Source organism: Giraffa tippelskirchi, chromosome 8 (assembly GCF_054371585.1).
Source record: "Giraffa tippelskirchi isolate mGirTip1 chromosome 8, T2T-mGirTip1v1.2.pri, whole genome shotgun sequence".
Lineage (NCBI taxonomy): Eukaryota > Metazoa > Chordata > Mammalia > Artiodactyla > Giraffidae > Giraffa > Giraffa tippelskirchi.
The window spans coordinates 161,767,374-161,780,794 of NC_137282.1; the positions used below are offsets into that span (position 1 = coordinate 161,767,374).

At 47.8% G+C, this 13,421-nt stretch overlaps 1 protein-coding gene across 4 annotated transcripts in view; it reads right to left on the reverse strand.

The window, feature by feature from the left end:
• Nucleotides 1–13,421, reverse strand: part of FARS2 (phenylalanyl-tRNA synthetase 2, mitochondrial) — a 289,117-nt gene that overhangs the window by 199,408 nt on the left and 76,288 nt on the right. For 3 of the 4 annotated variants that reach the window (XR_014062414.1, XR_014062413.1, XM_081521166.1), the window contains exon 4: nucleotides 4,541–4,672. The exons of the other annotated variant lie outside the window; for it this stretch is intronic. Coding sequence is in view for 1 of the 3 variants with exons in the window: in XM_081521166.1 (XP_081377292.1) it covers nucleotides 4,541–4,672 (132 nt within the window). In the remaining 2 variants the exon portion in view is untranslated. The remainder of the gene's footprint in view (nucleotides 1–4,540; nucleotides 4,673–13,421) is intronic. 4 annotated transcript variants of the gene reach the window in all.

Consider the following 13,421-nt stretch of genomic DNA (forward strand, 5'->3'; position numbering starts at 1 on the left):
AAGAATGATTGTTTAAAACTAGAAACTGTTTATGTGCATATTTATAAGGTTTTCCCCCAAAGAGTCAAGTTTTAAATTTTAATGAAGAGGTAAAGAAAGTGGTTCCGTTTTTTAAAAAGTTACTTCCCAGGACGGAGCCTTCTCTCCTCCCTGGCCTGTGTACAGTCTTCTAAATCTTTCAGTAAGCGGTCAATTCCTTCCAGGCATGATGATGGCCCACAGTCCCCCAGGGACGTTCTCTGTGCTCCTGATCTGTATAGTACCCGGAAGGACGGCAGCGTGAGTCAGCCCAAAGGGAGGTGAGTGTGTAGTATTTGGAGACATGACTCACTGCTGTCTTCAGAACATCTCCTCAAGGGAAACACAATCAAGTCATCAGGACAGCAGTCGCCACCCACATCACAGTTACCAGATCTCGGCAGTCGGAAAGCAATGGTGAAGGCACCCTAACTTAAGGGAGAAGAAATAAAATTCTCTTAGCTATCCGGAAGAGCCTTATCTTATTCTGTGCGCAAAAACACACGTACGCCACCGTCAACTTAAATGTGTCATAAAGTGTTTTCACTGCCTGTTCAAATTAGCAATCTAATCTTATGCTTTTAATTAAATACACTTGATCACAGAGATCACCCACATGGGGGCAAGGCCCCTCTGCGAGGCAATAAAGAACCGCTGAGCGAATGGAGCTTCGGTCGCTGTTGCTTTGATTGGTTCCAGCTCCTCATTCTATGTTCAGCAGAATCATGTATTTGAAACGACTTCTAGCCACTTCAAAACCATGCAATTTACTATTCAGGTAGCAGATAGAGTAACTGACTATTGTCAGCAAGATCTGGGCAAGGGGTGCTGCCAGCCATTCAATCCTGATCACCTTTCGGAGGCGCCAGCAGAGGGAGAGTAACAGCATCCACCCAGAGCTTTGCTGGCAAAGGTCAAACAAAAGCAAGCCTCGAGGGCATTTCGTGAGCTCCTGGCACCCGGTCAGGGCTCAGCTGACACCTGCTAGTGTCACTGCCCCATCAACCTCTTCAGTCCCCACGTATTTCAGCATTAAGCAGCACCTCAAGGAAAGCTATGACAAACCTAGACAGCATATTAAAAAGCAGAAACATCACTTTGCTGACAAAGGTCTGTATAGTCAAAGCTATGGTTTTCCCAGTAGTCATGTTTGGATGTGAGAGTTGGACCATAAAGAAGGCTGAGCGCTGAAGAATTGATACTTTCAAACTTTAGTGCTGGATAAGACTCTTGAGAGTCCCTTGGACTGCAAGGAGATCCAACCAGTTCATCCTAAAGGAAATCAGTCCTGAATATTCATTGGAAGGACTGATGCTGAAGCTGAAACTCCAATACTTTGGCCATCTGATGTGAAGAGCCGACTTATTGGAAAAAGACCCTGAAGCTGGGAAAGATTGCAGGCAGGAGGAGAAGGGGACGACAGAGGATGAGGTGGTTGGATGGCATCAGCGACTCAATGGACATGAGTTTGAGCAAACTCCAGGAGATAATGAAGGACAGGGAAGCCTGGCGTGCTGCAGTCCATGGGGTTTCAAAGAGTCAGACAAGGTTTAGTGACTGAACAACTGTAAGAACCGCAGAGATGGAGACTATAATGACTGATTTTAGCATTGCTTGGAACTTCTATTTTTAAAAGCTGGGGTGGTGGTGTGCGGTTTGGGAAATGCAAGAGGAAAGACGGTAAGAATGGCAAAGTGAGCTGAGGCGATGTGACCAGAGCCAGCCTGCCCCCTGACACACCACGGGAACTCAGAAAACAGAAAGCTGGCGGTCCTCGCACATGCTGTCTGTGGTTAGTGACCGCCTGGCACACAGTTTAAGGATTATGACTACAGACGTCAAAACACATGCCCGTCTGACAACATGGAGCAGAACTCTGTCATAACAACTTCAAGTTCAAACAGAAAAGCCCACACAGAATTTCTTCTCTTCTTCCTTTTCTTTAGTCTCTCTCTTGCAAGGTATTTAAATTTTGTGTACCATTTCCCAACAACTGAAAGCACCCCCTACCACCCTGTGAATCTATCAGACACATTTGCATCTCAGGTGTCTTTTTCTTTTCTTTTCTTTTTCTACTTTGCCATTTCCTCCAAGAATTACTTGACACGGCTGATTTAATTGTAGAACAGCAGTGTCATTAACGTACAATAATGACTTGGAAACCTGTTTCAGAGAGTATATTCAGCCAATTACTGTGCGAATAAACCTCATAAAAACCTATCAAGGATACTGGCAAAGCACGAGGAAGTGACAACTGATTCGTAACTAATCCTCCCTAAATTTGTGTTCTGAGTGCTCGGCCCTGACATCAGGTGCCCCTGGGAGGAAGCCTAGGATCCAGCAAATCTTTCGTCTAAAAAACAAAGCAAATCAAACAAAAGGGCCTTTTTTTTTTGAAGTTAGTTCCTGCTCAAGAAGACATTACAGCTCACATATTTGCTCCCAGTACTTTGCGTTTTCCATTAAGATGCGTGTCTTTGATTCTCTTGTTTCTTACTACCTTCAGTCTTCCTTCTCCCTCTAAACTTACTCACTCCATCTAGCATCACGGATGGTAAGATTACAGAGGAAATCCGGTTCTACTTGACCAGAAACTGTCTCTCTGACATGCTGGACAGCCTCTGTTTAAACATTTCCAACAAGGGGGCTCCGGAGAAGGCAATGGCACCCCACTCCAGTACTCTTGCCTGGAAAATCTCATGGACGGAGGAGCCTGGTAGGCTACAGTCCATGGGGTCGCTAAGAGTCGGACACGACTGAGTGACTTCACTTTCGCTTTTCCCTTTCATGCACTGGAGAAGGAAATGGTAACCCACTCCAGTGTTCTTGCCTGGAGAATCCTAGGGATGGCGGAGCCTGGTGGGCTGCCGTCTATGGGGTCGCACAGAGTCGGACACGACTGAAGCGACTTAGCAGCAACAAGGGGGCTCTCTGTTAATAAGTGGCTCTCACCATTTGGAAAAAAAAAGAAAACCTGTTTAATAACATCAGAGATGCACTTTTACTGGCTACGTGCTAGAGGCTGTGCTCGGCTTGCCTCCGCGAACCGTCAGAAAGAACCTTGGAGGGAGGCGTCTCTGTGCTCGTTTTAACCATGAAAAAACGGAGACTGGCGGGGGTTAGACAACGTGCTGAGGACGACACAGCTGTCGGCGGACGGCACTCCTCGCCCGCTGCTTCAGACAAGGCCCTCCTCGGCCACCTCTCTGCTCCCTCTTCTCCAGGAAAGACCTTCAAACGTTGGAAAACCGTCCGAGAAGCGTGTGGCCCGGAGCTGGGCTCTCCCGTGAGCCTTGCTTGGCTAACTGGAGAGGAATCCCGGAGCGGCCTGGGTCTGAGCCCAGGGCAGGCCCCACGGCCCAGTGCAGGCAGCGCCAGCTCCCCATCTCCTGTCTCCCTCCACCCTCATTCTCTTACCCCTGGACCTTAACCCAGGGTCCATCCTCAGCTCTGAGTCACCAAGAGGGACCGCTCTCCTCCGGTCTGCTGCTGCAGGAAGCCCGTGACCAGCCTGAGCCAGAGCCACCTCACTCCCCGGCCACAGAGGGCATGTCCTTCTATATGGGGAGGGGGCTGGGGGGCAGTGGAGACCATCAGCATAAGCCCCCCTCCTCCTCCTACTGCTCATGCAGTGACCCTCCTACCCTGATGCCCAATCTTAGCCAGCTTCCCCTGGAGGATTCACAACGTGATAATGTATTTTTAAACTTAAATTCTGACAGTGACTTAAAAAAAAACTTCACAGCTCTGAAATTAAGTTTAGAAATAATCTTTTTTTTGCGGGGGGGTGGTGAAGTTGGACCTTGTGGCTTGTGGGATCCTAGTTCCCTGACCCGAGGTTCTTGGCAGTGAGAGCAAGGAGTCCTAACCATTGGACCCCTGGAGAATTCCTAGAAATAATCATTTTCATGAAACAATGGTCCTACAGAGAAGAGCTGGAAAGATCCTTCTCAAGTTCCTACAGTCCAGGGAGAATTTCATCAGAGCCCCCGTTTTCCACTCCCCCCACATCGGGTGGTCCAGCCAACAGTGCGGGCCGAGGACAAATCAGCAAACATGACAGACAGGCCTATGTGTCTGACACCGTGTTCTCAGCACTTATGAAACACCTGCTGAACCAGGGGCACAGTTCCAAATGCAGTGGGAACAAAAAAAGGGACAACAGACTGGCTTTGTTCCTAAATAGTCTGGAAGACAGACAGCTCTCGTGGGACACGCCTCAAAGGCTTGTGGGTGATTCCAAAGCAGCCGATCGACAAACACGACACGGTAAGTGCAAACCCAACCCCCGGCGGTGACGAGGAAGAGCTCCAGGACCAAGAAGCCTCCGCAGAATCAGGTGAGAGAGACAGCGCTCTCCCAGAGCGCAGCACAATAAACTCCAGAGGGCGGTGCAAGCACAGAGGCAGGGCGGCGCGCCCTGCAGGAGGTGCAAATGTGGACGCAGACAGCACTCGAGTGGGGCTCCCTGGGAAGAGGCCCCTCAGCAGAGCCTGGGCCCACACACTGGGTCCTCCCGTACCTGAGTTTACCAGCTGCTGCTCCATCACCCCGCAGCCCAGAACTTCCAGCCATTCCCCGTGGAAGTTGATCTCCATCTCGAAGGAGGGATGAGTGAAGGGGAAATAGCAGTCCACCCATCTGATGTCCAGTCCTGCAAAGACGCCGGAGAAAAGCAGACAGAGTTACAGGCAGCCTTGCCTTTCCCGTAATCAAATCTGCTAATGACAGATTAGCTGATGACACCAAAAGACTACTTTCTGAGTAAAATAAATAGCAAATAAATTAATTTGAAACACTTTAGGGGGAGGCAATAAATCTTAAAACTTGTGAAAAACTGACCACATCTTTTCCAATACGAGAAACACTCCGTGTAGTTCCAGGACCCTCTGAAACCCAATCAATCACCTGTCAACCCTGTGGCCACCTGGCAGAGGAGAGAGTTAGGTCAAGATCACAGGAAAGGGGGCTTCCCAGGTGGGCCAGCGGTAAAGAACCTGCTGCCAATGCAGGAGACACAGACATGCATGAGACGCGGGTTCGATCCCCGGGTCGGGAAGATCCTCTGGAGGAGGAAATGGCAGCCCACTCCAGCATCCTTGCCTGGAGAATCCCATCGACAGAGGAGCCTGGTGGCCTGCAGTCCACAGGGTCATAAACAGTCGGACATGACTGAAGTGACTTAGCACGCACACACGGGAAAGCAGGTCATTCTGCTCATTTCTATAAATGCAAACAACATCTAAATCAGACCCACAGCCCCCTGAACTGGATCTGCACCAAGCAGCGGACAGGCCTTTTTCCACATCTCTTGATGCTGCTCTGCTCTAACAACTTTCTTAAAAAATTTTTGAGTCAGTAATATATTCACAGGGTTCAAAATCGAAACACTGTAAAAAGAATACATTTCCCTGTATAAACAGGCCATGAGTGAAAAAATTCTAAGTTTGTGAGGTGACTGGCATTATGTAAACTTACTGTGGCGATCCTTTTGCAATATATACATATACCCAATCATTACATCGTATACGAATACAATGCTCTATGTCAGTTAAATCAATCAAACTGAAATAAAAATAAGGCACTGTTTAGAAGTCTCACTGGCAAAGCGGTTCCTGGCTCCTCTGCCCCTTGAGTCCCTCTGGGTAAATTCCCAGGGTTTCCTTTTTCATTAACAGACGTGAGCAAACGCACGCGTGCACCTCTCGCTTCCCTGTTTCCTTACACAGAAACACCACGGTATCCCACACCACGCCTCTCTCACGCGGTGACACGGAGGCCCACACTGCACCCTCCATGTCTGGCCCCAGAGACGAGGGTGGGTCCCCCAAGCGCAGAGAGAGCGAGCACAGACCCGTGACCGAATCCAGCTCCACCACCGCAAGCCGAGGGGCCTCAGGCAAGTTCCTTAACTTCTCCCTGCCTCGGTCTTGGTCAAAATCGGAACATTCATCTCGAGGAGTTCTGGTGACAATTTATTAGGGTGTGTAAAAATCTTAAACACTCAATGGGTGATTTTCAAAACAAATGTCATCGCAAATCAGACCATGATCTAACGTCTCTCAGGTTTTCATAAAAATATGAAGAAAAAGAAACATTCCTAGAGCGCACGCTAAGGTCACTGACGTCCATTGCTTATTTACTATGGTGCTACACGAGATGGTTCACGGGCCTCCTTCAGTTCAACCTTTACGCTGAGGACAGGCGGCCATGAACACGGCACCATCATCACCCCCGCTCCCGTCTCACAGACGCAGGAGCCGTGCCGGCTTACACTTCTGTTCGACGTTTACTGTTAGAAAACGCCGAGATGCGAATTCAGCACCAGACGGCAGGCGGCACAGCCCTCCGCGGCCCTCCCCTGGGCAGACCGTGGAGGCGGACCCCACTCGGCTTCCAGGCCAAGCGCCCCCAGCCAAGAGCGCACCACCAGCCTCCTGCTCCCCACGCACCACGACAGGAATGATAAAACAGAGAAAACCACAAAGGCCAGGCTGTGATCAAAGACGAGAGAAGTACTTCCCCTGGTCAGAAACAGGACAGAAAAGCAAGTGGGCAGAGAGGGCCAAGCTCCGTGTTGCTGGGCTCGGGGTCCGCAATCCGGGAGGGACGCCAGGAGCTCGCCGCCTGCAGGAACACGCGCTGCTGGCCTGGGATCCGAACGAGGCCAGAAGCCTGCGGTCAGACGCTGGGCAGCAGAGGCACCCTGCTGGCGAGAGAGGGGACAGAAGCCGTCACCAAGCATGCTTGGGGCTGTGCCTCTGAGGAGCTGTAGGCTTGGGGAGAGCCACGCCCCGGGCGCGAGACCTGCTGCGTCCCTATCAGGGCTGTGAGTGCACCTGACGGGCCCCCAAACCTCTGCTGGACTGAAGGTCTGGAGAGCTCGGGGCCCTGGGGCCAGCATGCAGCCCCTGAGAACTGGGGAGGAGGGCGGTGAAGCGAAAGGGTGGGGGCTGGGGGGCCAAAAGGCTGGGCCTTCAGGTCCCGGCCACAGCCAGCCTTTGGAGGCAGACAGCCCTGGGAAGGGCGTGCCCTAGGGCGAGGAGCCTGCCCACCGCTGCGGCTGCTCTGAGACAGACACGACTCGCCCACAGCCGGTGCCGGGACGGGCAGTGGGGAGCGAGTCTCACAGACAACGCCGAGCCTGTTTGGCTCTGAAACAGAGAGAGGTGACTCGCCCACAGCAACGCATCTAGCCAGCAGCGGAGGATCACAGTCCATCTCTCCTTCACATCCATTCATCTAAACTGTGCTGGGAGGCTACAAGGAAATGTCAGCGTTCAGCAGGGAGACGGGCTGGAAGCCCTGAAGGACAGAAAGTGAGACCAAAATGTGAGGAATCCTACATCCCACCTGAGCTGCTCTTAAAGAAACCATCTGCTACAGACGGTACAAAATGGAGGGAAACAATTTAGCAATGTTAAAAAATGTCAGTGAATTCCATGAGCGTAAAAGTTGTCTGCAGGTTATTTTCTCTCTTTCCAATTCTAAACGGATAACCTCTCTTATAACAGCCTTAGGATGCTGGTGCAATTGAAATGTTAGCAGAAAATAATCAACTGCTTTGGCAAGTGGGGAAAAAAAAAAAAAACCCTGAAACTAAAACAGCTGTAATAACAACAAATTGCCACAAGGAAATAGTGTGTTGTAATTTTTAATTTTGCTTTTCAAGAACAAAGAATACAACACTAATAATTTAAAAGAGTAAAAAACTTGGACCATAAAAACAAATAAAAAAAGAGTTGCTGAATAATTCTGAGGCCTGCCCAGGCAGTTTCTATTCATTATTAGCTGATTAAAGAAGGACTGAATTTGAAGTTTCTAAGTGATCTTTGGTGCCTGAAATGTACCTGAATATGCTGTCACGGGCAGGGCTTTATCCAGAGCAGCTACAGGGGAGTCAGAGGTACAGAGTTGGGGGCAACACCCCGGAGGAGGCCCCATTTTTTTTTTTTTAACATCATGGCTTTTGGAAACATCAGTGTCAGAAATATTATTGAAATGACTTCTTTCTCTCCTTTGAAAAGAGCTAACATCTAACACAGGCTCGGAAGTCAAAATTAGGGAACTCAAGCTGAAAAGGTCAATCGCTCAGTTGTGTCCAACTCTTTGCGACTCATGAACTGTAGCCCACAAGGCTCCTCTAGGTCCATGGGATTTCCCAGGCGAGAATCCTGGAGTGGGTAGCTATTCCCTTCTCCAGGGGATCCTCCCAACCCAGGGATCAAACTTGGACTTCCTGCATTGCAAGCAGATTCTTTACCGTCTGAGCCACCAGGAAAGCCCAAGGAGGCTCAAACCAGGCCTCAGGTTACTCCAGAGCTGTGTGGTTACTTGGTACTTCATTGCTCCATGTCCGGGTTCCCTAACCTTAAAACTGCAGATTACAGTCACACCTATGTCACAGATGCAGGTCAGAACACAGAAAGTCCTTGTGAGAGCTTAATGCAGCAGCTGACACTGTTAATTAACATCATCACTACTACGGCCATTATTACTCTAAACCAGGGGTCCCCAACCTCCAGGTGAGGATCGGTACCTCCCACCAGATGCGTAGTGGCATTAGATTAGAAATAAAGTGCGCAATACATGTGATGTGCTTGACTCATCCCCAAACCCTCCCCTGCCCCTGCCCAGTCTGTGGAAAAACTGTCTGCCACAAAACCCATCCCTGGTACCAAAAAGGCTGGGGACTGCTACCCTAAAAGACATCCAGACGGCTTGTACCCAGAAGGTTTACTGAGACATTTTTCAGCAACTAGCACCCCTACCCCAAATAAAACAACTAAATGACCCCCGAAACGCGTGAAGTCAGAGCATGGCACGGCCCTTCAGCCAGCTCCCGGGGAGCTGTGAACACCCACCCGCCTGAGCGCTGTGAGGGCACACAGCCCGCCTCCTATAACACAGCCCCTCACCCTTCAAGTTCACAGCGTGAGCCTGGCGGGGGCACCTCCCCTCCCCGAGAAGCATCTCAGTGGATGATTCAAACGCCCCAACACCCCTTCAGCGATACCCTGCAAAGGTGCATGGGGCCGGGCAAGGCTGGGCGGATGAGGGGTGTGGGAGGATTTTTGGGGTGTTTAGCAACTGTGTGAATGGGGTTAAGGATGATCGCATGGCTGCAAGGAAAGAAAAAATAAAAGGCTTTTTCACAGACCGACTTTAGTGCCAGGAACAAGATGTACTCTCTGAGCAGGTGGATACTTTACTTTATTGCCACTCCACTATTCTGCTGACTCTAGTCTCATGAACAAAAACGTTAAGTTTGAAGATTTATGAAATAGTAACTCCGACCTGTAATGAAATCTAAAACCTAAAAGTCTAAGCTGGTAGCATTTTAAAAATAAAGTAAATGTTTGCCTGAAATAGAGATGCTACAACTTCATTGCTGTTTCAAAACTTGAGATTCTTAATTCTCGGCCGTGGGCATGGCCATGAGAGGTGTATGAGAAAACGCATACACTGCGGGAATGGTCTTTTATAAGGAAAACAGCTACCTGGACACTTTTACCTCAATGCTCAGTTTTGAAAGCTATTCACATATAAATGTAAAGAATAATGAGACAAAGGAAAGTTCAAGACTACGTTCAGGGGAATGCATATCCTCAGGACCCCTGGGAACATCTTTATAACATATACAAGGTCTAGCGGTGTGCATGCCTGTTTAGTTACCTGCTGGAGCCCAGAAAGGCTTTCGGAGCACCATCAATGCCAGTCTGAACTGCTGTGGCTGTTGTCTGGCATAAAGTGACATCTCATCTTACTAGGCAAAACAAAGACAAGCCAATGTAACTATTGTTCTTTGATTGTATGGCCCCATTTGGATTGCCTTCATTTTCCTGCCCTTCCTTATTCCTTTTTTTCATATGTACACATGCATTTAATATCTTCTTAAAGGGCACTGTTCACATATGTTATCTCACTTTATTCTCATGGGAAACAGTACTATTTATTATCTTGGGTTTTAAAAATACTAAGACCTAAAGCACTAAATGACCAGTTCAAGATTTCAGAGCAAGTGGAGGAAAGAGAACTTAAATGTAATTTTTCTGGTTCCGTGCGGCCGTCTCCAAGTGGCCATGAGATTTTTCTTCTTCTTTGCGTCCTTCACATGGTCCAGCTTGATGCTCGGTCTCAGTGACTAAGGCAGCTCAGACGTCCCCCACTGGGAGCTCTCCTGGCCAGATCCCGGAGGAGTTGCCTTTCCTATGCGCTCCCTTGACACTCGGGCCTCCCCATGAGAAGACTTCACACTCTCAGCCGCTCAAAGACTGGGACTGTGTCTCATGTGCCCAATAGTGGGACGCCCGCAGCATGCTGGAAATCCAGCCAAGTGAAACCCACTTGCGGGAGTTCAGAGGAGCGCAGAAGGGGCGGCTCCCCAGAGCTCAGCATGGACTCCAGGAGCGTTCCTGGTTGGAGGACACTGGAGGTGAAACCAGAGGACAAGTGAGAAGTGTCCAGGTGGAGGGGCTGGGAGAGCAAGCAAGGGGAGGGGCAAAAGGAGTGAAAAAGAGCACAGAAGTAGGAGAGACACAAATGCTAGCTGTTAGAGAGAGGAAGCGATCCGCCACTTCAGGACCACGCGGTTATCCGTGTAACTGCAAGGCAGCTTCTGAACCTCACAAGGGGCTTCCTTGGTGGCTCAGCGGTCAAGAATCCGAATCCATCTGCTAAGTACAGGAGACACAGGTCCAATCCCTGGGTTGGGTTGGGAAGATCCCCTGGAGAAGGAAATGGCAACCTACTCCAGTATTTTTGCTGGGAAATCCCATGGGCAGAGGAGCCTGGCAGACTACAGTCCAAGGGGTCAAAAAGAGTTAGACACAACTTAGCAACTAAACAACAACAACAAATCTCACAAATGGGTCATTTGATGATAGAAATGTGTAGCAAGACATAAATAAGGAGGGCTTAAAACCAATATTCTTCATAGGTTGACAACAGAAAAATTGAGATGATCCTGAATTTTTTGTAAAGCGACTTGAGACAGACTACTATTTCCCTAAAATGTTAGAACTGTGGCTGTTCAGTCGCTCAGTTGTGTCCGACTCGTTGCAACCCCATGTACTGCATGCAGCACACCAGGCTTGCCTGTCCTTCACCATCTCCCAGAGCTCACTCAAATTCATGTCCACTGAGCCGGTGATGCCATCCAACCATCTCATCCTCTGTTGTCCCCTTCTCCTCCCACCTTCAATCTTTCCCAGAATCAGGGTCTTTTCCAGTGAGTCAGTTCTTGGCATCAGCTGACCAAAGTATTGGAGCTTCAGCTTCACATCAGTCGTTCCAATTCAGGGCTGATTTCCTTTAGGATGGACTGGTTGTATTTCCTTGTATCCAAGGAGATGTTAGAATTCCTTCTACTATTACTTGCCTCGAAAACGCCCTGAACAGCACAGTCCACCTCCCTATATTATTCCAGTGTTAACTGGATTATATTACTGCTAAAAATACCACAATTCCTATCTTTTATCATGAAAGTAAAGAGAAGCTGGCTATAATAAGATTTCTGCATCAGTAATCTCTATCTGAAACCTGCCTCACAAGTACATTATACCATTTTAACATGAAATATTCCAAACAAAGAGACAGAAATAGAAAACAGCAAACATCTACACACTCACTATTCAGTTTTACCAAATCATCACATGCTGCCATAGTTAACTTCATATCTTTTTTGTTTTAGTAGAACCCTATGAACCCACTTGAAAGCCTGGTTTGGACCTTCTCTGTACCAGCACTCTCTGCCTCCTAGAAAAAGACACTAGCATGAAATTGATGTACTTTTTAAAAAAATGTACATATATAAACAATATGTGGGGTTATTAGTGGTTTCTTAAACAGTACATGAACAGTCGAGATATTCGAAGAAGCCTTGGTATAACAGGGAAGCAGAGGCTTAATAAATCATAATAATAATCTTTTTAAACACATATCTGAGTTCACACATAAGTAGGGAAAGCTAGAGGTAGGAAAAATGAGGCACGTAATAGTAGTGAGTGAGTGGTCAAGTTCTCCAGGGGGAAGGTATTGCAGATACCTGAATAAGGCCAAGACCGCGTACTGTAGCCTATTTTTTTTATATCTATGTCAATACACACAACTGTTGGATTTTTCAGTTTTTTCTCATATGAAGAACGACAAAGGATAGCTCAGGCAGTCTTCATTTGCTTCTCCTGATTGCTAATCAGAGTGAGCATCTCTTCATACATCATTCTATCAATAACCACATCATCTGTTGCCTTCATGATCACCCATTTCTCTCATAGGTTGATTTCTCCTTGTTTATTTGGAAGAGTTATCTATATAACTGAATGTTTATTTGACAAATCACTAGTGTCCTATTAGAATGGTTAAAATTTAAATGCCTGGCCACCTCAAGAGCACATGGAGTTTTCATACACTATTGGACAGTTTAGCAGCTTTTTAGAAAGTTAAAATTCACCTGCCAAATGATCGAACCATTGTACTCCTGGGTACTTAACAAAAAAAAAATGAAGGCATTAGTCCAGACAGAGACGTGTACTCGAATATGCGCAGATTTACCTGTAACAGCAAAAAACTGGAGACAACCCAAATGTCTCTCAATGGATGGACAGATAAACTACAGAATAGAATACTGCTCATTAAGCAAAAAGGAATGAACTACTGACATTACGCTACAACATGGATCAATCTTCAAATAATTGTACTAAGTGAAATATGCTGGCAGGAGGGGTGGGGAGAATACACATTACAGGATTCATCTATATAAACCTAGGAGGAGCAGACTCAACGGCAGTGACAGAAAGTAGATCACCGTTTGCCTGGGGTGAGGAGGTACAGGCAATGCAAGGAGAGTCTACCAGGCACCAGAGGAGACCTCGGGGGGGATGGACCCATTCATTAGCTCCATTAGCTAGTGGTTTCACAGATGTACACAAGTATTGAGACTTATAAAACTGTGTAAATATGTTTTATTGCATATAAACTTAGCTGATTATACACTCTAGATATACATCGTTTACTTTTTGTCAATCACACTTGGATAAAGAACTTGTTCTTTTAAAAAACTCACAAGAGTACAAGAATAAAAAAGGATTCTAATCATGCAGGGCCTCTGTTTTCTAAACATGTTTAAAATGTAGATCACAGGGGTGATGGAGTCCATGGTGGCTCAGTGGTGAAGAGTCCGCCTGCCTCTGTAGGACGCGTGGGTTTGATACCCGACCTGGGAAGATGCCTCGTGTCATGGGAGCAACTGAGCCCGTGAGCTACAAGTACTGAGCCTGTGAGCTGCAAGTACTGAGCCTGTGAGCTACAAGTACTGAGCCCGTGAGCTACAAGTACTGAGCCTGTGAGCTGCAAGTACTGAGCCTGTGAGCTACAAGTACTGAGCCTGAGCTGCAAGTACTGAG